The sequence below is a fragment of the Saccopteryx bilineata genome, chromosome 2 (genome assembly GCF_036850765.1).
Source record: "Saccopteryx bilineata isolate mSacBil1 chromosome 2, mSacBil1_pri_phased_curated, whole genome shotgun sequence".
In the NCBI taxonomy this organism is placed as follows: Eukaryota; Metazoa; Chordata; class Mammalia; order Chiroptera; family Emballonuridae; genus Saccopteryx; species Saccopteryx bilineata.
In genome coordinates, this window is record NC_089491.1 from 3,574,374 (window position 1) to 3,600,040 (window position 25,667).

At 57.8% G+C, this 25,667-nt stretch overlaps 3 protein-coding genes across 6 annotated transcripts in view; 1 reads left to right on the forward strand and 2 right to left on the reverse strand.

Annotated features, from left to right (window-relative positions):
- Positions 1-3,949, reverse strand: part of STKLD1 (serine/threonine kinase like domain containing 1) — a 23,779-nt gene extending 19,830 nt beyond the window's left edge. Inside the window, exons 1-2 of the mRNA XM_066255815.1 lie at positions 3,935-3,949; positions 1,737-1,823 (exon numbers count right to left, since the gene is read on the reverse strand). Of these exons, the coding sequence (XP_066111912.1) occupies positions 1,737-1,823; positions 3,935-3,949 (102 nt within the window). The remainder of the gene's footprint in view (positions 1-1,736; positions 1,824-3,934) is intronic.
- Positions 3,950-4,429: 480 nt separating this feature from the next.
- SURF4 (surfeit 4) lies at positions 4,430-19,964 on the forward strand. Its single transcript, XM_066255850.1, has 6 exons — positions 4,430-4,626; positions 12,623-12,809; positions 13,381-13,457; positions 15,949-15,992; positions 16,522-16,708; positions 17,675-19,964. The coding sequence occupies exons 1-6, from the start codon at positions 4,579-4,581 to the stop codon at positions 17,939-17,941; spliced, it is 810 nt and encodes a 269-aa protein (XP_066111947.1). The 5' UTR covers positions 4,430-4,578; the 3' UTR covers positions 17,942-19,964.
- Positions 12,828-25,653, reverse strand: SURF2 (surfeit 2). 4 transcript variants are annotated; one of them, XM_066255824.1, is made up of 8 exons: positions 25,524-25,653; positions 24,677-24,831; positions 24,336-24,439; positions 21,359-21,544; positions 21,033-21,196; positions 20,700-20,844; positions 20,428-20,582; positions 20,218-20,324 (listed from the first exon to the last, which is right to left on the reverse strand). In XM_066255824.1, the coding sequence occupies exons 1-8, from the start codon at positions 25,599-25,601 to the stop codon at positions 20,241-20,243; spliced, it is 1,071 nt and encodes a 356-aa protein (XP_066111921.1). In that variant the 5' UTR covers positions 25,602-25,653; the 3' UTR covers positions 20,218-20,240. The 4 variants fall into 4 exon arrangements, with proteins under 4 accessions (XP_066111922.1, XP_066111921.1, XP_066111920.1 ...); XM_066255823.1 differs by having other exon boundaries at positions 20,428-20,844; XM_066255825.1 differs by lacking the exons at positions 20,218-20,324; positions 20,428-20,582; positions 20,700-20,844 and adding an exon at positions 12,828-12,972.
- Between the last annotated feature and the right edge of the window lie 14 nt (positions 25,654-25,667).

Sequence of the window (25,667 nt, forward strand, 5' to 3'; positions counted from 1 at the left end):
CCATCATCACCATCACCGACCACCACCACTATCACCACCATCACCATCACCACCACCATCATCACCACCATCATCTCCACCATCACCACCACCACCATCATCACTATCATCACCACCACCATCACCATCATCACCATCACCACCATCACTATCACCACCACCAGCACCATCACTATCATCACCATCATCACCACCACCACCATCACCATCATCACCATCACCATAACCACCATTATCCCCATCACTACCACCACCACTACCACCATCATCACCATCACCACCACCATCATCGCTATCACCACCACCACCACCACCACCATCACCATCATCACCACCATCACCACCACCATCATCACCACCACCACCACCACCATCAACGCAATCACTACCATCACCACCATCATCACCACCATCATCACCACCATCACCACCACCATCATCACCATCATTAATTCACTAGGGGTGGTAGGCACCTACCATTCATGTACCACCACATGGCACCAAATGGGGATAGGAGATGTTTCTAAGGCAAGGATCTAAAAATACTTAGAGCAATGAGGACATATTTATTTGCTCCTACTGCAAGGGTAAATGTAGGATAACATAATAAAAATTCTAAGCAACCATTAGAGGATCCATTTTCAAACCATCCTGAAATATATATATATTTTTAATGTGTTACCTGACCTGGCGGTAACACAGTGAATAGAGTGTCAGCTTAGGATGCTGAGGACCCAGGTTCGGAACCCTGAGGTCGCCAGCTTGAGCATGGGGTCGTCTACTTGAGCAATGGGATCATAGACATGACTCCATGGTCACTGGCTTGAAGCCCTGAAACCCAAGGTCACTGGCTTGAGCAAGGGGTCACTGGCTCAGCTGGAGCCCTCCGGTGAAGGCACATATGAAAAAGCCATCAATGAACAACTAAGGTACCACAACTATGAGTTGATGCTTCTCATCTCTCTCCATTCCCCCTCTGATAAAAATGAAACAAAACAAAAAAACAAAAACCTTCTTGACTGCCCCAAAGGAAGGCAGCCCATCCTGCCCACTGGCCCATGAGACCAGGGATGAAGCAGGAGGTGGGTGAGGACTCCAAGTCCGGCCGCCTTGGGCAGAGACCACTGAGCTGGCCACAGACAGGACCGGCAGAGCAGAAGGGCTCTCCACTTGCACGGGCAGCCTTTATCCAGGACCACCAAGGGTGCCAGCTCTCTCCCAGACCCTTGATTCATCTGGACCACCGGACTTGGACACACAGACGGCTGTCCCCCTCAGGTCTACACCCCACCCCATCATGCGAGCCTGGTGAGAAGGTAGAAGAAGGGCTTGGGATGCTGCCCTCAGCCCTATGTGACCTGGGTCAAGTCCCTGCCCCCTGCCTGGCTCCCCTTTGGTAACAGTTGTGGCCCCAGTGACATGGCTTAAAATCAAACCGTCTGGGGACCTGTGTGATGCTGGCTAGTCTGCAGTCTTCCTGAGCCTCCCTCTCCTTGGCCGTGAAGTGCGGTCAAGGCTCCCGCTTCGCATGGTCGGTGGGAGAGTAAGTAAGATGACACCTCACTGAATGAGTGACAGTACAGCTGTGGTTGTTGTTGGAGTAAAAACGAGCATCTCTTCTCCCTCCGGGGGAGAGGGGCCTCGCTGTCACGCCAGGAAGCTTTCTCCAACATGGGGATGATGAGTGTATGTCTTGGGGAGCCACCCCTGTGGGTGCCAGGGGGGCGGCCTCCTACCTGCTTTATCACGAGCTTTACTTTGGTCTTTATGTCCTCCACTACCAGGCTCACCCCCAAGGCCCCGGGATTCAGCTGGTCCAAAACCTACCAGCCAAAAGGAAAGAGGCCTTCAAGAAAGGCACACAGCCTTTCACATCCACAGCCTCCTCTGCTCCTCCCCGCTCCCCTTCGGGCAGGGCGGGCATCCCTGCCCCTATTGTGCAGAAAGAGGAAATGGCCCAGGAGGCCAAGGAGCCCTTTGAAGGTGGAACTCAAACCCATCTTCTGGGGGCTGATTCTGGAGCTCTTTCCACCACTCCTTGCCCCTTCTCCAACTGGCAGTGAGGACCAGTGGGCATCCAAGAGCTGGCACAGGGATCGTTCACTCTCTCTAGTCCCCAATAATCCCAAATTCCAGCTTCCACCTCTGAACTGGGCATCCGAACCAAAAAGTTACTGGTCCATAATCATCATCACAGCCACGCGTGTGCCTGGCACTGCACCACGCACTTAACATGCCGTCACCACTATCGCTGTGTCCACGTTCACAGGGTAGGACACTGAGGCACAGGGAGCTAGGTCCTTGCCCAAGGCTACAGCCATGGTTTTCAACCTCTTTACACGTGGGGACCAGTGAAAAGAGGAGAATTATTTTGGGGAACGCTAAGGTAGAAATCACCCAGAGCATAAGCAAATTCGACTCAGAGCCGCGGGTCTGTAATCTTCATACAACATTGGGATGGTTAACTTTTTCGTGGACTGGCACAAAATTCCTGGTGGACCGGTGGTGGAATAACACCGGGCTATAGCACTACTAACTGAGGTGACCTAGATTAGTCTGGAACTGGCCTAGATTAGTCTGGAACTTGGGGTCTGACCCCAGGGCCTGTGCGTTGAGCCCAGCCTGCAGAGAGGTGGTGGCCATGCCATTCTGTAATCCAGCCCCTGTAAGAGGCCTGAATCCTGCTCAGAGCACAGGAGGGACGCTGTCCTGAGCAGTTAGGCTGCTGTAAGGATGCACACGCCCTCTCAGCGGCAAATTAAGCGGTAAAACGCACCTGTGTCTCAGACCAAGCCTATCTTTTTCCCCCTGAAAAAGTAACTTTGCTATTTCAATTCTCTGTGCCCCAGAAATTCACCTGCTTCACCACTGACTGACTTACCTGTAGTCCTCACACACAAAGAAAAATCTAAATTATTTTCAGATTAATGATTTTTTGTTGTTGTTGTTTTGTTTCCTTTTTTTTGTATTTTTTCTGAAGTGAGAAGTGGGGAGGCAGACAGACAGACTCCATGAGCCCAACCAGGATCCACCAGGCACGCCCACCAGGGGGCGATGCTCTGCCCATCTGGGGTGTTGCTCCGCTGCAACCAGAGCCATTCTAGTGCCTGAGGGGAAGGCCATGGAGCCATCCTCAGAATCCGGGCCAACTTTGCTCCAGTGGAGCCTTGGCTGCAGGAGGGGAAGAGAGAGACAGAGAGAAAGGAGAGGGGGAAGGGTGGAGAAGCAGATGGGTGCCTCTCCTGTATGCCCTGGCTGGGAATCAAACCCAGGACTTCCACACGCCAGGCCCACACTCTACCGCTAAGCCAACCGGCCAGGGCCTATTTTCAGATTAATGATGTTTTTACAAAGACTGAACCTAACATTTCATAAAGTTAACGTATTAGGTATAGAAGTAATTAATTAAACATCCATTCATTTTTATTCTGTGGCTTGCCTTTTGTGAATTCAGGTCCCACATATTTTCACAAGCCCTGGAAAAGGCATGAGTTCCCCTACTAGGACCTCCTGACAGGGTGTTTTAGGAGTTTGGGGGCTCCTGTTGATGAATTTTGGACATAGGGTATCCTGTCTCCATGGGTCTGGACCCATAGGTGGGAAGGATGGAGTTGTCTTTTACTCCAAACATTCAGAAAGAGGAGGCTAGAGATGACTTAGTTTCACTCATCATTTTAGAGGGGGAGGAGGCCCAGAGAGGCAAAGGGCACCCAGGAGGTCACCTGTGGAGGTACCCTATGAGCTAGAGGCAGACACTGGCCACTAAACAGGTCCCTTGCCTCCCTGGGGTGGGGCCTCGTTTGCAACTCCTACGGGGACTGCGACCGTTAAACTAGCAGGGGTGTGGGGGGGGTGTCAGGGGTGCCAGGTCCAGGGCTTGCATCAGACCGTCGGCCCCTTGTCCCAGCCTCCCCACCAGGGGACAACTCGGCACCTGGTACTTTTCCATAATGACTCCTGTCCTCCCTCTCCCTCTGTTGGGCGCTAGGGGCGCGCCCCTACCCGACGCCTGCCGTCGGACCCTCGACCGAGCATGCTCAGTCGGGACCGCCTCTTGTGAGCACCCCATCCCCCACCCTGAGAACGACCCTCAGCCCCGGGTGTGTCTGCCTGCCCACGTGACCCTCCCTGCCCAAACGGTATCCGCTGGGGCATCGGTGCACTTCTCTGGTGGGCAGGCCGTCAAGGCCTGGCCGCTTTAAATCTCGTGCTGGGTGGAGCCTTGAGCACCGTGGGCGGAGCCCGAGCGCGGTAGGCGGGTCCGGGAGAGGCCGCCGGGGGGCCTGTCGATGCACAATGGGGCGGGGCCTCAGAGCGCGGTGGGCGGAGCCTCGGGCGCGGCGGGTGGTGGGGCTGCGGGAGGTGCGAGGCCCCTTTAAGGCGCGGCCGGGGCGGGCCCTCCGGCGCGGCCCCTTTAAGGCTTGGCCTACGTGGCAGCCTCTGGATCCGCCGACGAGGAGCGAGGCCGGCCGCCGGGCACTTCCTGTGGAGGCCGCAGCGGGCGCGGGCGCCGAGGGGCCGAACGCCGAGCGAGCGAGTGAGCGAGCCGAGCCTCCCGCCGCCGCCGCCGCCGCCGCCATGGGCCAGAACGACCTGATGGGCACGGCCGAGGACTTCGCCGACCAGGTGCGGCCCGCGGGCGCGACCGGCCTCCCCTCCGCGCGGCCCCCTCCCCCGGGTCCCGCCGCGTCCTCCGCCCCGCGCCTCGCGCTCCGCGGGGCCGCCGCCAGGCCCGCGCCGTGCCCGGCCCGCCCCGGCCGGGGCGCCCCCTCCCCCAGCCCCGGCCGCCCCCCGGGGCGCCCCCAGTCCTCGCCGCGGCCCGCGCCGGCCCCCGCCCCCACCAGCCTGTCCCGGGCGGGCCTGCAGAGTGCGGGGTGTGAGCGCGCCGCCTCCCCGCCCCCCGAGAAGGCGGCCGCGGCCCGGGGCCTGGGGAGCGCCGGCCCCCCCAGCCCCCACCCCGGCCGCCCGGGGGTCCCCGCTCGCTCCTCGACCCCGGCGCGCGGGAGGCGGGGTGGCCGCTCGGGTGCCGAGCCGGGCTCGGTCGGACTGCAGGTCCGGGGTCCTCCTGGAGGAAAGGGGGCGCCCTGGCGTGCACCCCCAACGACATCAGGAAGCGCAGCGCTTTTTTCTTTCCTCTTTCCCAGATGGGTGGACGCCGTGGGGTCCCTTTGACCCCGCTGTTCCCTCCCTGGACTCTGCCCTGGGGCCGCGTTGAATGAGTCTCCCTATCTGTACACAGAGCTGGGAGGAGGGGCAGCCTCTCGTCTTCGCAGGTGTACAGGTGGCACCCGGAGAACAGGGGAGCCCTGGGGACAGGCAGGTGGAGTAGTGTACCGGTCAAGGTGCTGACCCTCCCACCCGCGGGATGGACAGACTCTCATCCTGGGGGGGGGCAGAGGACAGAGCTCCCCCCCCCCTCGTTTGATTCGCCTGGGGACTATTTCATCGTGCGTGTCCTTTTACTTCTACGACTATCCCGTTATGTTTACAGATGGACAGCCCTGATCCCTGCGGGCCGGTCCTGTCTGGCCTGGGTCCATTCCTTTCTGTTCCCTTGATGGGAGGGTGTTGGCTTTGCCCGAGATCAAAGCAGCCAGGTTACTTTTTATTTTTTATTTTTTAACTTTGATGGGACTGGTATCGAGTCATCATCCTCTGTGGCTGGGCTTCTTGGAAGGCTTGTGTGTGACTTTTTTTTTTAATGAGTGTTTTCTGATCAGTTATCAGTGAACAAGATTTTCCACTGGTCCCTCCCCCCTCCCCGGGTGGCCTCATAATTGGGTTCTCAGTGCACCACTTTTCTGTGACCCAATATTTTAAAATAAAACCAGTTTTTTTGGAGGGGGAGGATGGGCATCCATCAACCTGGAGAAATAGTTTTTCCTAAGGTCACGATTGTGTGTTTACGGACTCTACTTAAAAATTGTATCTGTCGCACAAAGAGTTCAGAGCAAAAGCTCTCAAGAACTGCGAAGGCCCCTTTTAGTCAGTTTTTACTGACATAATTGTAGTGACCCGGTTTTATTTCCAAGTAGCAGCAGCTCCCTAAGAAGATGGCTTCTTTTAGTGGAGGCAACCGTGAGAGTTATGAACATTGGCTCTTGGGCCTGGAAATCCCTGGTTTTGTAAGTGAATTTCATCACCAAATCTAGATAAAATGTCCCTAGTCAGGCTGCTGCCAACTATCAGATGATACACTCTGCTACTGAAGAAGAGAGTTCTGACCATTCACACAGTCCTTCCTTCTCCTTCCCTGCCTTTTGCTTGTTGTAAATGGAAGAAGCAGAACCCAGCCCAGAAAGGCCTGGAGGGGCACACGGGGCCGGCTGCCGGGTTGCTGTGGGAGGAAGGCCGGGCCTGCTCAGGCTAGTGGGCCGTGGGTTGTGGGCCGGCCAATGTGCCGGCCTCAGGCTGTTGCCACACACAGCTGCTTCTAAGGCCCAGGGTTCCCTTTCCGGCACACATGCAGGGGAGAGGTGTGCTGCCTAGAAACCAAAGTGGACAGGGCTGTGTCCGCCCCGCAGGGCGGGCTCCTGCTGTCGGTGTGTCGGCACCAGGCCCACTGTGCCTGCTGTCGGTGTGGCGGCACCAGGCCCACTGTGGTGATGGCAGAGGATGTCAGCAGACTCCTCCGTGTGGGCGGCATGCAGGGCAGAGGTCCTGGGGCTCTTCTGCCACAGGCAGGCTGGGCGCAGGAGGATGTGGCAGATAATAGGGGCACAACCAAAGTCACGGCTTCGTGTGGACAGATCTGGCCAAGCTGGGTGGCACTTGCGTTTTTAACATTTATCCAAGTAATAGTAAAACAAGGCTGTCCATAACAAAGGTGCGAGAGGCCAAGCTTTAAGATGAAAGGGATCTAATTTGAAGGAATGGGGAGATATTGAAGTCGGTGGTCAGATAATGTGACATACCAGTTTTTTTGTTTTTTTTTTTCATTTTTCTGAAGCTGGAAACAGGGAGAGACAGTCTGACAGACTCCCGCATGCACCCGACCGGGATCCACCCGGCACGCCCACCAGGGGCGATGCTCTGCCCACCAGGGGGCGATGCTCTGCCCATCCTGGGCGTCGCCATGTTGCGACCAGAGCCACTCCAGCGCCTGAGGCAGAGGCCACAGAGCCATCCCCAGCGCCCGGGCCATCTTTGCTCCAATGGAGCCTCCGCTGCGGGAGGGGAAGAGAGAGACAGAGAGGAAAGCGCGGCGGAGGGGTAGAGAAGCAAATGGGCGCTTCTCCTGTGTGCCCTGGCCGGGAGACATACCAGTTTTTTCCTAACCTTGTCTTCAGAAAACAAAAACAAAAAGGAAGTGACAGGATTTGACCAGAAAGTCAGGCCTGCTGAGAGTGGACCCTAAAAGGCCCGTGCATCCTCTGGTAGTCATGACAGCAGTGCTGAGCCTGTAACTGCAGCAGCATGGGACCAGGTCCTCCGTACGAACCATGAACCACCGGAGTCACCCTGTGGACGTGTGAGATTGGCTACAGTGTCTCCATCTCCTGAAGTGCAGAGGGAGGTTTGCCATGGTCTTGCACGGCTGCAGCTTGAGTCCATGTCTTGGCACCCCAAGGCTGGGCGCCTTGCTGCTCGGCAGTTCTGTGACCTTTCCCTCAGGTCTGCAGAGGTGAGAGCACGGGGTAAGCGGTCTGCTTAGTTTCTGCTGGCAGGCTCCTCTCGAGCTGTGACTCTGGCATCAGGCCCCTTGTCCTGGGCAGCCAGGGACAGTGTCTTCCTGCTCCTAGGGGCCAGGTGCTGGAGAAAGTGCTGAGAATGCCCTCTGGGAGCTGGGCACTTGGTGGCCATCTGAGACCAGACCGGAAGGGCTGAGACTAACGAACTCAGCAGTCCAGACTGACGCCTTGCTCTGCACTGGTCCTCGCTGCCAGGGTGCAGAACCTAAGGCAGATCTCGTGGACACCCATAAACAGGAGCATTAGCCCTTAATAGGTTCTGCCTGACGGCTCATCACCAGGGTGACACTGCGCTGCATGGGGCCTCATCTCCGGTGTGGCCTTGGTGTTTTACCTGGATTTGCCATGACAGAGCCAGTCCTGGGAGCCGTCGCCCCCTGGTGTTCCCCTGGCCTCTGGTCAAGGGTGGGGCAGTGAGGATGGCCTTATAGGACACTGACTGGGGCACAGTCGCAGGTGTTTGGGCTCTGCGTTGACAGTGTGTGGGTGGCCATGGGGTGTGGTGACTGGTGAGCTCTGAGCACTCCCCTCTTGCTCCTCTGCTGTCCGCCCCCCACTTCCCGCTGTCCTGCCTGCGCCATCAGGAGCGGGGAGAGGACAGGGGAGCTGACTTCCCTGCTCACCTGTCTTAGGAGATTAGGAGAAGCCTCCGCAGCTCTTCTGGGGAGTGGGGTGGGACATGGGGAGACTGCGGTTAGTGAGTCTTCCCCAGAAGGTGGGGTGCAGCCATGTGCTCTTCTGTGTGGCTGCTCTCCTACAGTCAGGTAGGTTCTTTGTCACACGTGGTTTATTGGTAGAGAGCCAGGCCATCTCTCTAGCTTAGGACCAGTTGACACCTTCCTGGTCCTCCAAGTGCAGCATGAAGCCACAGAGCAGCACTCAGGGAAGCTGGCTGGGGCGTCCTGGGGTCACGGCGGATGTGCACATGTGAGTCACCAAACTCCTGCCCCGCCTAACTCAGCCACGGAAAGTCACCTGGCCCCAGGTTCCGATTTTCAGGGATGTGCAGGCGTGTGGTGGCCGGCCTTGAGGGGCAGCCCCGTGCTCATCAGTAAGGAGGGCTGGGCCGCCTGTCCCTCCTCCTCAGAGTTCTCACCGGGAACTGCGGCCCGCTTTCCTTGGTTCCCTCCAGTCCTGCTCACAAACCGAAAGGGGTTTTTCTGCCTTGTGTGGGAGCTGCAAGTGGCTGTGTGACAAGATCGCTGTATTCCCAGAGTTACAACTCAGGCTGAGTATAATTATGTTTCTTAAATCCCCTTCAGTCCTCTAAAATAACCCCTTGAAAATAAATCTCAGCTCCCCATTATTTCTGAAGTCACCCTGCTGTCACTGCTTGTGACCACGCTGGACTTGTGAAGGTCTGAGATTCCTGTGAAAGGCCCGGCCCCCGAGTGTGAGTGACCGGCCCTCTGCAGACTCCCCGTTGTGGGTCAGCCTCCAGCAGTCCTGTTTCCTGTTGTGATTCCCTCTCCTGACTCCCTCCCAGGAGCGGCCCCTGGCCCTCAGGCCTGTGTGCCTGCATGTACTGGACGCAGGCCTGGTGTGAGCACCCACCAGGTGATGGCTGTCACCTGGGCTCTTGTCTGCTCTCCTGAGGGAACAATGGCTTTGTGATGCTGTCTAGAGTGGCATGGGATGAGTTTAGTGGCCAAGTCTGCACCATGGTGACCAAAACACATGCAGGAAATAATATCAAGATTGGGTCTGGTCTTGTTATTAGACAGTTTTTCCCTGTGTGTCCAGTCCAAACAGGCGCTCAGTGGAGAGGTGCTGGTTTCAAAGGCTCTGAATTGGCCAGACTTAGCAAGCACAGTCAGCCTCAACCTAGAGCACGCTCACATTGGAAATCAGCTACATGCTTAGTCCAGAGCACAAATACCTGGCTTGTTGCAGTTTTTCCAGAGTAGAGATGTCTGTCTCCTCAGCATGTCTGCTCAGCAAGGGAGGAGTCAATTACCTGTCTGAAGAGAAGGTTCTCTCCATTGCTCTTTAATCCTCTTGACCCAGACACTCAAATTAACTGTACAGACTCATTGCAGACTTCTAAACCCTGCCTCTGCCTGGCGGCCGGCTGAGCCGCCAGCATCAGACAGGCGCTCTCAGACCAAGCCGGGCGCTGGGCTCGTGTGCACCCCCTGGTGAGCGCCCACTGCGCGGGCTGGGTAGGGAGCGGCCCTCAGCTCCAGTGGGAGGCAGGTCAGAACACCTCCGATGGTCCCTGCTGCCTTTTGGGGTTACCCTCACCCTGCTCCGGGAGTCCCACCCTGTCTCCAGTCTCTCTGAGTCTAGCCCCACCATGCTTCTCCATAGGCGCCGACATCCAGGTGAGGGCAGGCCAGGCCAGGCCAAATGAGGCCTGTCAGGGTTCTCTGTGGGGCCCTGGCACAAGGCCCTTGCATTAGGACTGAGGAGGTGCTGTTTATCTCCTCGGGGACAAGGGGTGATTGCACCGTTGCTGGGCATTTCGAAAGCATTTGGACCGTGAGGCAGAAATGGGAGGGGTGTGGCATCAACCCCCCTCCCCCCCCCACGGGTTTACACGAAATGTACACATACCCTGTGTTTCTTCTCTACACAGGCCCATAGGAGTCCTCCATCACATGGGAGTACTAGGGACCCTTCTTAAACAAGGGCCTTTCTCTTTCTTTTTTCTCCTGCTTATTGAAGGTGGAACAAACCTTAGTAACCACTGGCCCAGCTGTCCTCACTCTGTAGAAGGGTAGCAGACACTCCTTTCCCCAGCCTCGCCCAGTAACTCAGTTTGTCCACAGTCACACAGGGCACCGGCTGTATCAGAGCGAGGTGGACACAGGTTCCCTTACCTGCTTGGCTGTCTCTTACTGTGACTTCTGCCACCGCTTCAGTGGGGTGAAGGGCTGAGCAAATGTGTGCAGTCAACAGCTTAGGGCTCAGCCTCTGGAGTTGAAGAGAATGGACACCTGGCTTGTGGTCACCTCTGTCCAGTGAGCCAGGCTTCTCTGTGCCCCTGAGCCACAGCTGATGAACTGAATGACCAGAGCCTCATTAATGGCAGGGGACAGCTTGAGCAACTTTTCAAAATGCCAGCAGTTAAGACACGCTCTTATGTGCCCCTTTCTCTATTCTCGCAGCAGGGTTAGTCAGCCCTCACAAGGGCTGTGACGTGACTGTGACTGTCCCTTTGAGGGTCAGGCTCATGCGTGCCCTTTAGACTCCCGCTTGCTGACACCGCACTGGTGTGGGTGGGTCCCCGATCTTTCTCCCGAGTTCCGGCTGTGTTATCACGTACCCTAGGATTTCTGTCCCTCTGTATCTCAGCTTCACAGCTGGGGAGAGAAAGTGCACATGGTACACCTGAGGACACTTGTACCTTGGTTTCTACTTGTCTTTGTCTCCTGGTCATGTCATAAATGGCATGGCTTGCACGGAGCAGGAGGAAATTATCAACATATAAATCAGGGGTTAGGAACCTATGTGTGGCTCTTTTGATGGCTGTATCTGGCTCGCAGACAAATCTTTAATAAAAAAAATAACGTTAAAAATATAAAACATTCTCATGTATTACAATCCATTCATTTCCTACCGCTCATGTTCATGGTTGTGGGTGGCTGGAGCCAATCACAGCTGCCCTCCGGGACAACACCAAATTTTTATTGGATAATGCATAATGTACACGGGTCGTTGTATGGCTCTTACGGAATTACATTTTAAAATATGTGGCGTTCATGGCTCTCTCAGCCAAAAAGTTTCCCGAACCCTGGTATAAATCTTTGACATTAGCTAGTAATTTTACACACTTGAATTTCAGTGCTGAAATTGAAACAGCTGTCCATCCCGTTTGTTAGCATGTTTTTAATTTGCTTTGGCCCAGTCAGGCTTTTTAAAAAAACCCTGAGCTTTCTAACTATTACCCGTGCCAAGTTCAGGTGTTGACTCACAACTGTGTGTGCACTCAGTTGCCCAAGCCTGATCTTGAGGCTCTTCCGGAGGGGAACTCTGTTAAGGGCTGGAAACTGCCTGGCCTCTCCTCTCCCTGCTTCAGAGGCGCTGGGCCATTGCGAACACGTGAGCTCACTGTAGGCTGACAGCGAGGCCTTCTGGGCCGGGGACCCTGGCTGTACCCTAAGTGGACTGCTGTCTTGAGCGTGCTCAGCTTTCTTCCATCTGCAGGGGCCCTGAGCATCATGGGGCTGCTGGGCCAGGCCTGGGCTCAGCGTGACCAGCAGGCCGGGCCAGGCCTTGGCCCAGCTCTGCGTGAGCCCCTCTCCCCTCCGGTTCTAATTCGCTGGTCCCTTGCCCGAGAACAGAGGCTCCGTCGTGTGGCAATTCTTGTTTTTTGTTTGTTTGTTTTTTTTGTTTTTTTTTTACAGAAGCAGAGATAGACAGGGACAGACAGACAGGAACGGAGAGAGATGAGAAGCATCAATCATCAGTTTCTCGTTGCGTGTTGCGACTTCTTAGTTGTTCATTGATTGCTTTCTCATATGTGCCTTGACCGTGGGCCTTCAGCAGACCGAGTAACCCCTTGCTGGAGCCAGCGACCTTGGGTCCAAGCTGGTGAGCTTTTTGCTCAAGCCAGATGAGCCCGCGCTCAAGCTGGCGACCTCGGGGTCTCGAACCTGGGTCCTTCCGCATCCCAGTCTGACGCTCTATCCACTGCGCCACCACCTGGTCAGGCGCAATTCTTGTTTGACAGCTGTAGTTGCCACTGCACACGCCTGCTGAGATAGAGGAAGTCAGAGAGGAGTGTGGCTGCACCGTGCGTCTGTGCCCAGCAGCCCGGACAGGGCTGTCTGTCTCTGGCCCGCAGGTTGCTGCACACCCACACCCACACCCACCGGGCACGCTGGGAGGAGGTGCTGAGAGTCCCACGCACAGTGTCCAGGAAGTGCCAGGCTGGGTGGGGGCTGGGCCTGCCTCGGCCCCTCACCGAGGTGTCTGTGACCCGACAGTTCCTCCGCGTCACGAAGCAGTACCTCCCGCACGTGGCGCGCCTCTGCCTGATCAGCACATTCCTGGAGGACGGCGTGCGCATGTGGTTCCAGTGGGGTGAGCAGCGGGACTACATCGACAGCACCTGGGGCTGCGGCTACCTGGTGGCCTCCTCCTTCGTGCTCCTCAACCTGCTGGGACAGCTGAGTAAGTGGCGGCCGAGCTCTCACTGACACCGGGGGGTCGGCCTGGGCTGATTGCTGGGGCTTTTGCTAAAGATACAGGACACCATCTCTGGGTTGAAGTTCCCGGAGCAGGAGACGTGAGTGAGCTGGGTGGGAATCCAGGTGAGCAGTGAGAATCCAGGTGTCTGGAGATAGATCGAGGTGAGAGGGGAGGGAGAGACTGGGCTGGAATGCAGCTCACCTTGGCCTCAGGCCTTCCTTCTGCTCCTGAACTGGCTTCTGGTGGCAGCCTCTGCCCTGTACACATGGGACAGGAGAGGGACTTGGACTGTGGGCCCGTCCTGTGGTGCCACAGAGAGCCGTCGAGGGCTGTCGACTCAGAAGCTGGCCCGGTCTCTGCAAGTCAGCAGTCTAGATGACAAGGGGGTGGGGGTTCAGTCTGTCCCTTATCCTCCCACAAGTTGATCTTTGGGGTAGGTCCTTGGGCTGACACTGCACTGAGGGTCAGGTGAGGCAGCTAGGACTGTGGCAGTGTCTCCTCACCCAGGGCTCACCCAGAGCCCCTGCCTTACCTTTGCCTTTTTCCTTTCCAGCTGGCTGCATACTGGTGTTGAGCAGGAACTTTGTGCAGTACGCCTGCTTTGGACTCTTCGGAATCATAGCATTACAGGTAAACGGGGCGTGAGGTCGGGGTCTCACCCAGTAACCATAGCGCTGCAGGTAAACGGTTGTGAGGTCGGGGTCTCACCCAGTAACCATAGCGCTGCAGGTAAACGGCGTGAAGTCGGGGTCTCACCGGGTAACCATAGCGCTGTAGGTAAATGGGGCGTGAGGTCGGGGTCTCACCCGGTAACCATAGCGCTGCAGGTAAACGGGGCGTGAGGTCGGGGTCTCACCCGGTAACCATAGCGCTGCAGGTAAACGGGGGCGTGAGGTCGGGGTCTCACCCGGTAACCATAGCGCTGCAGGTAAACGGGGCGTGAGGTCGGGGTCTCACCCGGTAACCATAGCGCTGCAGGTAAACGGGGCGTGAGGTCGGGGTCTCACCCAGTAACCATAGCGCTGTAGGTAAATGGGGCGTGAGGTCGGGGTCTCACCCGGTAACCATAGCGCTGCAGGTAAACGGGGCGTGAGGTCGGGGTCTCACCCGGTAACCATAGCGCTGTAGGTAAATGGGGCGTGAGGTCGGGGTCTCACCGGGTAACCATAGCGCTGCAGGTAAACGGTTGTGAGGTCGGGGTCTCACCCAGTAACCATAGCGCTGCAGGTAAACGGCGTGAGGTCGGGGTCTCACCCGGTAACCATAGCGCTGCAGGTAAACGGGGGCGTGAGGTCGGGGTCTCACCCGGTAACCATAGCGCTGCAGGTAAACGGCGTGAGGTCGGGGTCTCACCCGGTAACCATAGCGCTGCAGGTAAACGGCGTGAGGTCGGGGTCTCACCTGGTAACCATAGCGCTGCAGGTAAACGGGGCGTGAGGTCGGGGTCTCACCTGGTAACCATAGCGCTGCAGGTAAACGGCGTGAGGTCGGGGTCTCACCCGGTAACCATAGCGCTGCAGGTAAACGGGGGCGTGAGGTCGGGGTCTCACCCGGTAACCATAGCGCTGTAGGTAAATGGGGCGTGAGGTCAGGGTCTCACCCGGTAACCATAGCGCTGCAGGTAAACGGGGCGTGAGGTCGGGGTCTCACCCGGTAACCATAGCGCTGCAGGTAAACGGGGCGTGAGGTCAGGGTCTCACCCGGTAACCATAGCGCTGTAGGTAAATGGGGCGTGAGGTCGGGGTCTCACCCGGTAACCATAGCGCTGTAGGTAAACGGGGCGTGAGGTCAGGGTCTCACCCGGTAACCATAGCGCTGCAGGTAAATGGCGTGAGGTCGGGGTCTCACCGGGTAACCATAGCGCTGCAGGTAAACGGTTGTGAGGTCGGGGTCTCACCCAGTAACCATAGCGCTGCAGGTAAACGGGGCGTGAGGTCAGGGTCTCACCCAGTAACCATAGCGCTGCAGGTAAACGGCGTGAGGTCGGGGTCTCACCTGGTAACCATAGCGCTGCAGGTAAACGGGGCGTGAGGTCGGGGTCTCACCTGGTAACCATAGCGCTGTAGGTAAATGGGGCATGAGGTCGGGGTCTCACCCGGTAACCATAGCGCTGCAGGTAAACGGGGTGTGAGGTCGGGGTCTCACCCGGTAACCATAGCGCTGCAGGTAAATGGGGCGTGAGGTCAGGGTCTCACCCGGTAACCATAGCGCTGCAGGTAAATGGGGCGTGAGGTCAGGGTCTCACCCGGTAACCATAGCGCTGCAGGTAAACGGGGCGTGAGGTCAGGGTCTCACCCGGTAACCATAGCGCTGTAGGTAAACGGGGCGTGAGGTCAGGGTCTCACCCGGTAACCATAGCGCTGCAGGTAAATGGCGTGAGGTCGGGGTCTCACCGGGTAACCATAGCGCTGCAGGTAAACGGTTGTGAGGTCGGGGTCTCACCCAGTAACCATAGCGCTGCAGGTAAACGGGGCGTGAGGTCAGGGTCTCACCCGGTAACCATAGCGCTGCAGGTAAACGGGGCGTGAGGTCGGGGTCTCACCCGGTAACCATAGCGCTGCAGGTAAACAGCACGAAGATAGACCTCTGTATATTTCTCTCTGGGACTCCTTTCTTCTCTGAGAAGTGACTTGATTTTCCTCCAGGCAAACTCAGGAGAAGCAGTCAGCCACGGAAGGCTGGAGAGGCTGGTGCCCTGAGTAGGTGCCAGGCCCTGGGTCTCTACCTTTAGCCACTTTACTGAGTTTCCTTTGACAAGGGTATCAATCACAAGGTGGGCCGCAGTCAGGATACTAGTCCTGTTCCCATTTTATTCCCTGAAGAAGAAGACCCAGCTATCTAGATGCGGCCTCTCACACAGCCTTCCCGCCGGGAGCAGTGGCCTTGGCACGCCATGTTCTCCGGGACACCTCGGGCACAGCTCTGCTTACATAGACCCAGGCCCCCCAGCGCGCTCTGGGACATGCTGAGCCCGCTCTTGACCTTGGAGCTGTGCTGGGAGCCCTCAAATGGTTTTTGTGTATCATATTCAAAAAATTGCCTGATAACTATCAATTCTGTAGAAAAGAAGGTTGTTTGAAAGTGCTGACACTTGTGTTTCTCTGTCCTCTGTGCCCCTCAGACGATTGCCTACAGCATCTTATGGGACTTGAAGTTTTTGATGAGGTACGTGTTCCGGTTGGAGAGGTCACTTTCCTTCCCTCGCACACCTAAACTCGGTGCTGTAACTATCCGTCAACATCTTGGAGTCAAACTGTTCTTAGACCCTGTGGTGGATGTTGGCGAAGCCTTCTCCACCCTCACCCCGGGCCCTAGAACACAAGTGAGACTGAAGTCACCTCTCCTGCTGCTGGATTCCACAGGGGAGGGAGTGAGGGTCCCAGTGGAAATACTTGCTCACAGGGACCCAGCTGGTCAAGAGTACAGCTCTAAGGCCAGGACTAGGTTTCAAGTGTGCTCAGGTGACCCGGGCCTGTCTGGTGGCATGGACACATCTGTGTCTTCGGTCACGTAAGGGTGTCCAGAGACAGAACTTGAGTCTGGGGTCCTGTGGACGTGCACCCTCTGGGCCTGCTTCATGTGCAGAAGGGGGCAATGAGGCCCCCCCCTGGTGCTGGCCCAAGGTCCCCCACCCAGTCTGGCGGCCCTGTGGAGCCTGAGCTTCAGCGATGAGCCTGGTGTTTTTATCCCTCAGGAACCTGGCCCTGGGAGGGGGCTTGTTGCTGCTCCTGGCGGAGTCCCGCTCTGAGGGGAAGAGCATGTTCGCGGGCGTCCCCACCATGCGCGAGAGCTCCCCTAAGCAGTACATGCAGCTTGGGGGCAGGGTCCTGCTGGTCCTGATGTTCATGACCCTCCTCCACTTTGATGCCAGCTTCTTCTCGGTAAGTTCTCCAGCTGGTTTGCCCAGCTTTGCGGTGCTGTGTACAGAGCCTAGCCACTGGAAGGAGCTGGTTTGAAGGAGGCAGACCTTTTGGTCCTATTGAAAAGAAACAAAGGCCCTGGCCGGTTGGCTCAGTGGTAGAGCGTCGGCCTGGCGTGCAGGAGTCCCGGGTTCGATTTCCGACCAGGGCACACAGGAGAAGTGCCCATCTGCTTCTCCACCCCTCCCCCTCTCCTTTCTCTCTGTCTCTCTCTTCCCCTCCCACAGCCAAGGCTCCATTGGAGCACTAAGGATGGCTCTGTGGCCTCTGCCTCAGGCGCTAGAATGGCTCTGGATGCAACAGAGCAACCGCCCCAGAGGGGCAGAGCATCGCCCCCTGGTGGGCATGCCGGGTGGATCCCAGTCGGGCGCATGCGGGAGTCTGTCTGACTGCCTCCCCGTTTCCAGCTTTGGAAAAATGGAAAAAAAAGAAAAAAGAAACAAAAAACTGTCAAATTCTTGTGTACCAAGAAGCTGCTTCTGAACAAATGAAGTCCAGAACCTCTGGCCTTGCTGGGGTCCTGGTGCCGGTTCCTCCCTCACCTTCCTCTCATCCTCTTCGTGCAGGCGCAGGGGCTGCAGAGTTGAGGAAAGTTCTGCCCTGGTCCCCAGGAGAATACAGAGCAAGTCTTTGTAGCTAAGTGTGCGCCCTGCTGGGCAGGGGCCCCCGGGCGAGGGACAGGGGGGACTGGTGCTCAGTAGCACCAGGGAATGTAGTTAGGGCAGCCCGGAGGTCCGGCAGGCTCAAACTTGAGCGGTCTTGGGAAATCCCAACCTGCCACGCTTCAAAGCACTTAATTTCCTGCCCCACGACACCTGTTCTCACCCCCACCTGTGACAGTCCCCAGCTGTTGATGGCCGCCTGGGCACATGCCGCCTTTCTCCCTGCTCCATGCATTTAGACTCTCTTGCCTTCCCACCTGCGCAGATCCTTCAGAACATCGTGGGCACAGCTCTGATGATCCTAGTGGCCATCGGCTTTAAAACCAAGCTGGCCGCCTTGACTCTTGTCGTTTGGCTGTTCGCCATCAACGTGTATTTCAACGCCTTCTGGACCATTCCCGTCTACAAGCCCATGCACGACTTCCTCAAGTACGACTTCTTCCAGACCATGTCAGTGATCGGAGGCTTGCTCCTGGTGGTGGCTCTGGGCCCCGGAGGCGTCTCCATGGACGAGAAGAAGAAAGAATGGTAACAGACCCCTTCTCTGCCTGGCTAAGACCCGCGGCCGTCGAGGACTGGTTCGGGGTGGAGTCGACAGAACTGCCAGCATTTCCGTGTCCTCGTCCTTCCCCTCCCTTGGTAAAGGCACAGATGTTTGAGAACTTTCTATGCAGACACCTGAAAATTCTGGCTAAATCTGCTCTGGGCCCACAACCTGCTGTCTGACCACTCAGAGCTGGCTGGACAGCATGTCCCTCCCCACGGCGAGGTCTCGGCTTCTTGGCATGAGGAGCTGGGTGGCTGTGGCCTGTCCCATTTTTGTTTCTCCTTTGGGGTGGTAGGGGCCTTTCAGCTGTACTGTGAGCAGATACATCTGTGTATCATTCAAAGCAGTCTCCCTCTTTATTTTTTTAAAGTTTACGTTTTTAGCTAAAACTACTAAATGATATTGGATGGTCCAGCCAAACATGAAACACTGTCAAATTCCCCGGTTTAAAATTGCGCCAGTGACTTTTTCTGCCTTGTGTTGTAATACTTTATAGGGACAGTGAAAATTCTTAGAGAAACCCAAACCCCAAAGAATGAGGCAGTATTAGGCCACTGTTCATGGTAAAGTCACTGATGAATGAGAACACCGGCCCGGACTGGTGCCGTTTATATGGGGTTATACCCAGGGAGCTCAGGTGGTTCAAGGTGGGGATGGAGATACCAGATGTCCTTGGGGAAGCCGCCTGCCTGCAGGGACCACAGGCCCATCTGCACATCTGTAGGGTGACCCAGAAGTTGCCATGTGATCTGCTGGGGAGGAGCAGCAGCCTCGGTGGGGCAGGTCAGTGACATGCCAGCCTGCAGACCAGTTACCTCACACTCAGCTGAACCTGGGCAGGCAGCCGCGGCCTGGTCCTTTGGCTTAAGGGCTTCTCCCAGGCTGTGCAGCCACAGCCTGTTTTAGGGAGGCTGTGGCTTGCCCATTGTCTACTTGCCATGCTGAATGCAGCCCAAATTACTTTTTACGATTTGTGATGCCTTACCGATTGGATCTGACTCCTGTGTTTAGTTTTCTAACACTGCCTTACACTGCATTTCTCTTCCTGGGGTGAGCGCCCCTTGCCGTTCACTCATCCACATCACAGCGAAGGTCACCAGGGGAGCTGGAACGTCTCAGTACCTCCCGTTGTTGTTCCTCCAGATCCTTTCGGGGCAGACCAACTCGACCAGGCTGACCAGACTCCGGACGAGGGCCCGGAGGCCATCAGAACATGGCTTCAGGGCTTGGCTTTCTCTGGTCATTGGCTAGGTGTGCAAGGCTGAGCTAGGTGTGCTAGGGCCAGTCCTGAGCCAGGCTCCACGCTTACCTTCCAGACCAGAGTGAGGGTAAGGTGGAGCCCCTCACCCCATGTCCCCGGTAAGCTTTGCAGGGAGTGGGGAGGCTGCCTTTTGTCCACTAGGTCTCAGAATTGTCCCTGGCTCTGCAGCCTACACCCCATCAGTGCCCCAGCCACGGCGGGGCCATACCAAGTGTTTTAGACAAAGCCATGGCTGAAGGACAAGGCGCTTCTGTTCCCAGTCGCTCAGATGCTCACTACACGGAGGGTGTTTCTTAGGGGCTCAACCTCGCCGGTGGTCTCAGTCCTCCCCACCCCACCCCCACCCCGTTCACATAGCATGACAGCTCCATGAATGGCACCTCAGCCACGACACGTCTCTGGCACTGCTTCCGGCTCAAGTGGGGCCTCCCCAGCCCTGTGCTTGGGGACCCTTGTTTGTGGAGACAGATTAAGCCCAGGAGGCCAGGTGGTGTGTCCCTGCTCACTGTCCTGCCGAAGGAGGTGGCTCCCGCCTCCGAAGTGGCTGCCTGGGCGGGGGGCAGGTGCCTTTACGGGGAGGAGCGAAAAGTCATCTACCGACTGGTTTTGGCAAAACAATTTCTGAAACATTTTTTGCTTTTTGTGAGAAATAGGTAATCTCATTTTATGCTGTATTTTATATCTTAGTTGTGTTTGAAAACGTTTTTGATTTTTGGAAACATCAGAATAAATCATGGCATTGTTGTATGCAGTGTGACCCTCGGGTGCTGTCCAGGTGGGCGGGGCCCCCGAGAAGCCACATTCGCACAGGCTTTTCCCTTCGGGTTCCCCCCGTGTCCTGGGTGTGGGCGGGGCACAGGACCCTGACGCCTGTGGGAGCAGCCGGTGAGGAGCGGGTCCCCCATGAGGAGAGAGCCCTGGGCCACCCCAGTAGCTCGCAGGACACGTGGTGGCCGAAGGAATGTGGGGTGAAATACCCCAAGGAATCGGAAAGCTAAGGTATTTTCTCCACCAACCCTTTTATTAACCCAACTGCTTAGAGGAGCTGAAACGCCTGGGTTTGCGGTGCTGGCTTCTGAGCTGCTGCTTGGACGAATTCAACTGCATCTGTGGCGGGAACAGACCCGGTCAGGTAGGAGGTGAAGGGGCAGGGCCAGGCCCCCCCCCAGCCCAGACTGGTTCTGGCTGGAAACCTGGGGCGGCTCCTCACCCAGCGCTGCCCTGGGAGCCCCTGGCCTCGCGAAGAGCTCCTCAAGGGCTGCACTGGGAGCGCCCACGCACTGCAACGGAGACCTTGAGCCCCTGGACTCGTGGGAGAGCTCCTCAAGGGCAGCCCTGGGAGCGCCCACGCACTGCAACGGAGACCTTGACCTCTTCCGGCCGGATCTACCACCAGGAACACAAGTCCTGCCCTGGGAGCCCCTGGACTCGCGGAAGAGCTCAAGGGCTGCACTGGGAACGCCCACGCACTGCAATGGAGACCTTGACCTCTTCCGGCCGGATCTACCACCAGGAACACAGTTCCTGCCCCGTCTAAGGGGAGGGCTGGTACCGGATCCCTCCTTCCGGTTCCTGCGGTCAGGCAGCGTTTCCCGGGCAGCTGTGCCTCCGGCCAGGGGCCCTGAACCTGTTCTGAGCAGGAGCAAACAAGAAAGCAGCCCCGCGCACCAGGCAGCCTTGGCTCCTCGCGTACACACGTGTTCGCGTGGGGTGCTTATCTGCGAAAAGGGTTCTTTTTTCGTTTTTCTAAAGAAATGGAAAACTATGGCTAAGGAAGCTGCTTGCCATGTTAACAGACCTGGAGGTACCACTCACCTTCCTGCGCTTGAGGGCCAGCTCCTGGTCCACTTCCAACTGCTCTCTGTCCCTAGGGCCCTTTTCTCCGAGATGCCTTGGCTTCTCATCCTCATCTGTCAAAAAGCTGGCAGTGTTGTCTCTGTGCTCAGTCCCTCCCAGGTCTTTCTGGGAGAACAGCTCGGCTGGAAGGAACAGGGATAGCTGGTTGAGGTTACGACACCAGGGGCCTCAGGGGTCAAGCAGAGGGAGAAACAGGCTAGAGCCCACCCGCTGCTGGAAATGGACAGGACAACCATGACCCAGACCCGCAGGTCAGGAGGGGGAGGGAACGCGGTCCCACTTACGTGGGTACAGGTCCACCATGCTGTCGTCACTCCCGCTCGGGGCCGTGCCGTCCTCATCGCTGGACTCGGGTTCCCAGAAGGCTGCTCTCGGTGGCCTGTCGCTGTCCATCTGATCCTCCCTCCTCCTCCTCTTGTGTAGGAGGCAGGCGGGCACGTACTCCACACCCTGCTTCTGACACTCTTCATCTGGGGACAGACCAGCACACTGCCTGTTTTGTGCGTCTCCGGTCCTTCGGGCCCCCGCATCCCACCTGCCAGGTGCATGTCAGCAGTGGCCGGGGAATGCCACCAGTTCAGTTTCTCCCCTGGACAGGAGGGTCCAGCAGGGATGTGGCCGAGGGGCCAGAAGATGGTACAGGTCTGCTGGACTGCGAGCCCAGCCTGAGCCCGCTGGACTCCTGGAAGCAGCGGCTGGGAAGGTGCAGGGCTGCGTGGGGCTCAGTGCACCTGACCTGGAAGCTGTGCCAGCCCCCCACCAGCAGACTGAAGCCCCCCTAGGCACGGTGGCTAGGAGACTGTCCTGACAGTGGAGCTCAGTGGAAACTGGTTCCTCCATTGCAGACCTCTGGCCAGGGGCACAGAGGCAGGAATGCTTCTTCCACGGAAGGCCCTCACTGGAGTCACAGTGCCCCCTCCTGCACTGAGGACTCGGGAGGCTGTCCCTCAGCACCAGGCTCTGCAGTCCAGTGCAGCTCCCTCAGGGCAGGCATTGGGGAGGGGCCTAGCTCTCACTGTCCTCCCCCCTGCAACTCCTGCCGTCATTCATGGGGTGGACAAGCCCTGCTGGGGGGTACTGCCCACTTCTAACCACCTCTAGGATTCTATCCCCTTCTTCATCTCTGCCACCCACTCCACATTCCCATGGTGGTTCTGTCATGACCAGAACCTGCATGTCGTGTCTTGTCTGCACCCTTTGCCAGGTGCCCTCACCACCATGCTGTGTGTCCTTGTCCTGCCTCAGCCCCACGGTTCAGCATCCCTTACTCTCTCCCCACCGGGAACCAGTCCCGCCCCCAGCTCCGTGCAGCCCACCCTGCTCATGATGAGAGGGTCGAGCCCCAGACCCTGCCCCTGCACAGGCTCGCAGGGCCCCAACAGCAGTGTGGAAAGCCAGCCTCCTCCACTGTTGCCCTCAGGTGACGCCTGGGCATCATTCTGCGCTGGGAAGCTGCAAAGCCTTTGGCTTCCAGTCGTCAGACCCACCTGACTGCCCCTCCCTGGTCCTCCCTGCCCCGCTCCAGCCTGGCTCTGTCCCCACTAGGCCACTCAGCTGCCTTGGTCTCATCTCAAGGTCACTCTACTGTCTTGTCTCCCCTTTGATAACATTTACTAAGAGTCCACCATCTCCTCTTTGGATGTCGTCTCCCCCCTGACTCCGGGCCCTCCTCACCTTCCCGGGGCTCCTGGGCACACAGGCCCCAGCCTCTGTCCTCACCTGGCTCCGCAGACACGAACGGCATCTCTGTCAATGATGCGCACTGATGAGAGCTGGTCCACAGCCACCCTCCCTGACACACTTCCCATTGTATTTTTTTTGTGTGTGTGACAGAGACAGAGAGAGGGACAGACAGGCAGGCAGGCAGGGAGAGAGATGAGAAGCATCAATTCTTCATTACTGCTCCTTAGCCTCCTTAGTTGTTCATTGATTGCTTTCTCATGTGTGCCTTGACCGCGGGCCTTCAGCAGACCGAGTAACCCCTTGCTCGAGCCAGCGACCTTGGGCTGAAGCTGGAGAGCCTTGCTCAAACCACATGAGCCTGTGCTCAAAGCTGGCGACCTCGGGATTTCGAATATGGGTCCTCCACTTCCCAGTCCGATGCTCGATCCACTGCTGCACCGCCTGGTCAGGCCACACCTCCTATTTAAAGTCTCACAGTTCCTTTCTTATCTCCCCCTAACGCCTAGCATTCAGACTCCACTCTCCTAACTTTACAATGCCTGTCACTCGCCAGTTCTCAAGCCAGGAACCCGGGAACTGGTCAGTTCCTTCCTGTTCCTTCCTCAGCTAGCAGTTTACCCACCAAATGGTTCGTACCTGGGGACCCAGCCACCATCTTCACCTGGATGACTGCACAGTCACCCACTTGTCCCCTCTTCCACTCCTACCCACCCTCCTCCTCTCCTCCTCTGAGGAACAAGTAACGAGAAACGGTGATGCTGAAACACACTGGCCTGTGCTTTAACCCTTTCGTTGCATACCGGCTGCGCATGCTCCTGACCGCAGCTGACCACGCCCTCCAAGACCCTCGCAGGGGTCGTCAAACTTTTTATAAAAACCGCCCACTTTTGCAGTGCTGGTCAACCTAGTCCCTGCCGCCCACTAGTGGGCATTCCAGCTTTCATGGTGGACCAATCGCAGCACCCTTTGGTTGCTCTGCTGCCACCCACTATGAAAGCTGAAATGCCCACTAGTAGGCGGCAGGGACTAGGTTGACCAGCACTGCAAAAGTGGGCGGTTTTTATAAAAAGTTTGATGACCCCTGTAAGGTGCAGGGTGGCACAATGAAGGCATGTCGGTCAGAAACTCCCAGAGCCCAAAGTGCTTCTGCCTTGGACTTGGCCTGGACCCTGTCCTCTCCCACCCTACATGTCCCCCGGCCTTGGCCTAAAGCCTTTCCCAGGCCCCCTGGGGGAGCAGACAGGCCCTGCTGGCTCCCCAGCACAGTCCCTTCACAGCACTCATCGCAACCTGCAGGCCCTCCAATAACACTGTTTCATTTTAATGTTGATCCGATGGTGCAGAAATTCTGGACCAGTTAATATGCTGGTAAGACTGACTTCGTTAAAAGTCATTTCATTTCAAGTTGCGGATCCTACCAAGACGTTAAGGGATGACACACTGCATTGGGCAGCCTGCTTGGATTGCCCGAGTGACCGAGATGTCACTGCTGCCCTCTAGGGGTGCTCATCATGGGGAACGGCAGGCATGCACCCAAGTATCTGTGTCTCAGGCAGGCTGTGTCCCCGTTTCACTTACATTTATGCAGAGCTTTCTGGTAGCGCCGGCCCCGAGTATGCCTCAGCACGTGCTCTGGGGACTTGTTGATGTGCCGCAGGGTGAGTTTGCAGAACAGTTGGTGCCTAAGGGCCAGGGAGACCTCGGTTTGCCGGGACAGAATCACCCTCGGAGCAAACAAGCCCAACTCACAGCTCCAGGACTCCCACGGGCATCCCAGGTCTCCTCATTTCTGGGCAGCTGAGCACCCAGCCGGAAGGGGGCGGGGATTCGGAGCCTGCCGCCTAGCAGCGGCCAGCGCCCGACAGGAATTGTCCGAGCCCCTTAGCAGTCCCAGGCCGCTCCCGCCCCCGCCCACGTACGGGTTCTTGGTGCTGGGCACGATGTGCGGCTCGAACGACGCGTAGTCGAACTCCGGGTCGGCTCGGACCAGCCGCCGGTACTTCTTGCCGCTGGTGTAGACCTGGAGCTCAGGCAGGCGGCAGGGCAGCTCGTGACCCGTCAGGGCACACCTCACCTACCAGCGGGAAGGTGGGGCGGTCAGAGGGGGTCTCAGGGGTAGTGGTGGGGGGTCCGGAGGCTGTCAGGGAGGCAGGGCGGTCAGAGGGGGTCTCGGGGGTAGTGGTGGGGGATCCCGGAGGCCATCAGGGAGGCAGGGCGGTCAGAGGGGGTCTCGGGGGTAGTGGTGGGGGATCCGGAGGCTGTCAGGGAGGCAGGGCGGTCAGAGGGGGTCTCGGGGGTAGTGGTGGGGGATCCCGGAGGCCATCAGGGAGGCAGGGCGGTCAGAGGGGGCCTCGGGGGGCAGTGGGGGAGAATCCGGAGGCTGTCAGGGAGGCAGGGTGGTCAGAGGGGGTCTCGGGGGTAGTGGTGGGGGATCCGGAGGCTGTCAGGGAGGCAGAGCGGTCAGAGGGGGTCTCGGGGGGCAGTGGGGGGGAGTCCGGAGGCCATCAGGGAGGCAGGGTGGTCAGAGGGGGTCTCGGGGGGCAGTGGGGGGGTCCGGAGGCCATCAGGGAGGCAGGACGGTCAGAGGGGGTCTCGGGGGGTATTGGGGGTTCCGGAGGCCATCAGGGAGGCAGGACGGTCAGAGGCGGTCTCGGGGGCAGTGGGGGGGGGGGATCCCGGAGGCCGTCAGGGAGGCGAGGCGGTCAGAGAGGGTCTCGGGGGCAGTGGGGGGTCCCGGAGGCAGTCAGGGGCCCCGGCCCCACGCACCTTGCAGGTGCCGGGCTCCAGCCGTAGGCTCGGGTGCTCGCGCAGGAAGGTCTGCACCTCGGCCGGCAGCTCGCTCATGGCTGCGCAGCTCGCGGAGCAGAAAGCCCGGCGCGCTTAAACCACGTGGGGCGGGGCTTCGCGCTG

Excerpts from the sequence above, each read along its gene's own strand:
- SURF4 (XM_066255850.1), top strand. The coding sequence starts at position 4,579 with ATGGGCCAGAACGACCTGATGGGCACGGCCGAGGACTTCGCCGACCAG. Across the intron at positions 4,627-12,622 it reads CCGAGGACTTCGCCGACCAG|TTCCTCCGCGTCACGAAGCA; the intron begins GTGCGGCCCGCG and ends GTGACCCGACAG. Across the intron at positions 16,709-17,674 it reads TTGATGCCAGCTTCTTCTCG|ATCCTTCAGAACATCGTGGG; the intron begins GTAAGTTCTCCA and ends CCACCTGCGCAG.
- SURF2 (XM_066255823.1), bottom strand. The coding sequence starts at position 25,601 with ATGAGCGAGCTGCCGGCCGAGGTGCAGACCTTCCTGCGCGAGCACCCG. Across the intron at positions 21,545-24,335 it reads CCAGAAAGCTCTGCATAAAT|ATGAAGAGTGTCAGAAGCAG; the intron begins GTAAGTGAAACG and ends GTCTGTCCCCAG. Across the intron at positions 20,325-20,427 it reads GGCTCCCAGGGCAGCGCTGG|ATGCAGTTGAATTCGTCCAA; the intron begins GTGAGGAGCCGC and ends TTCCCGCCACAG.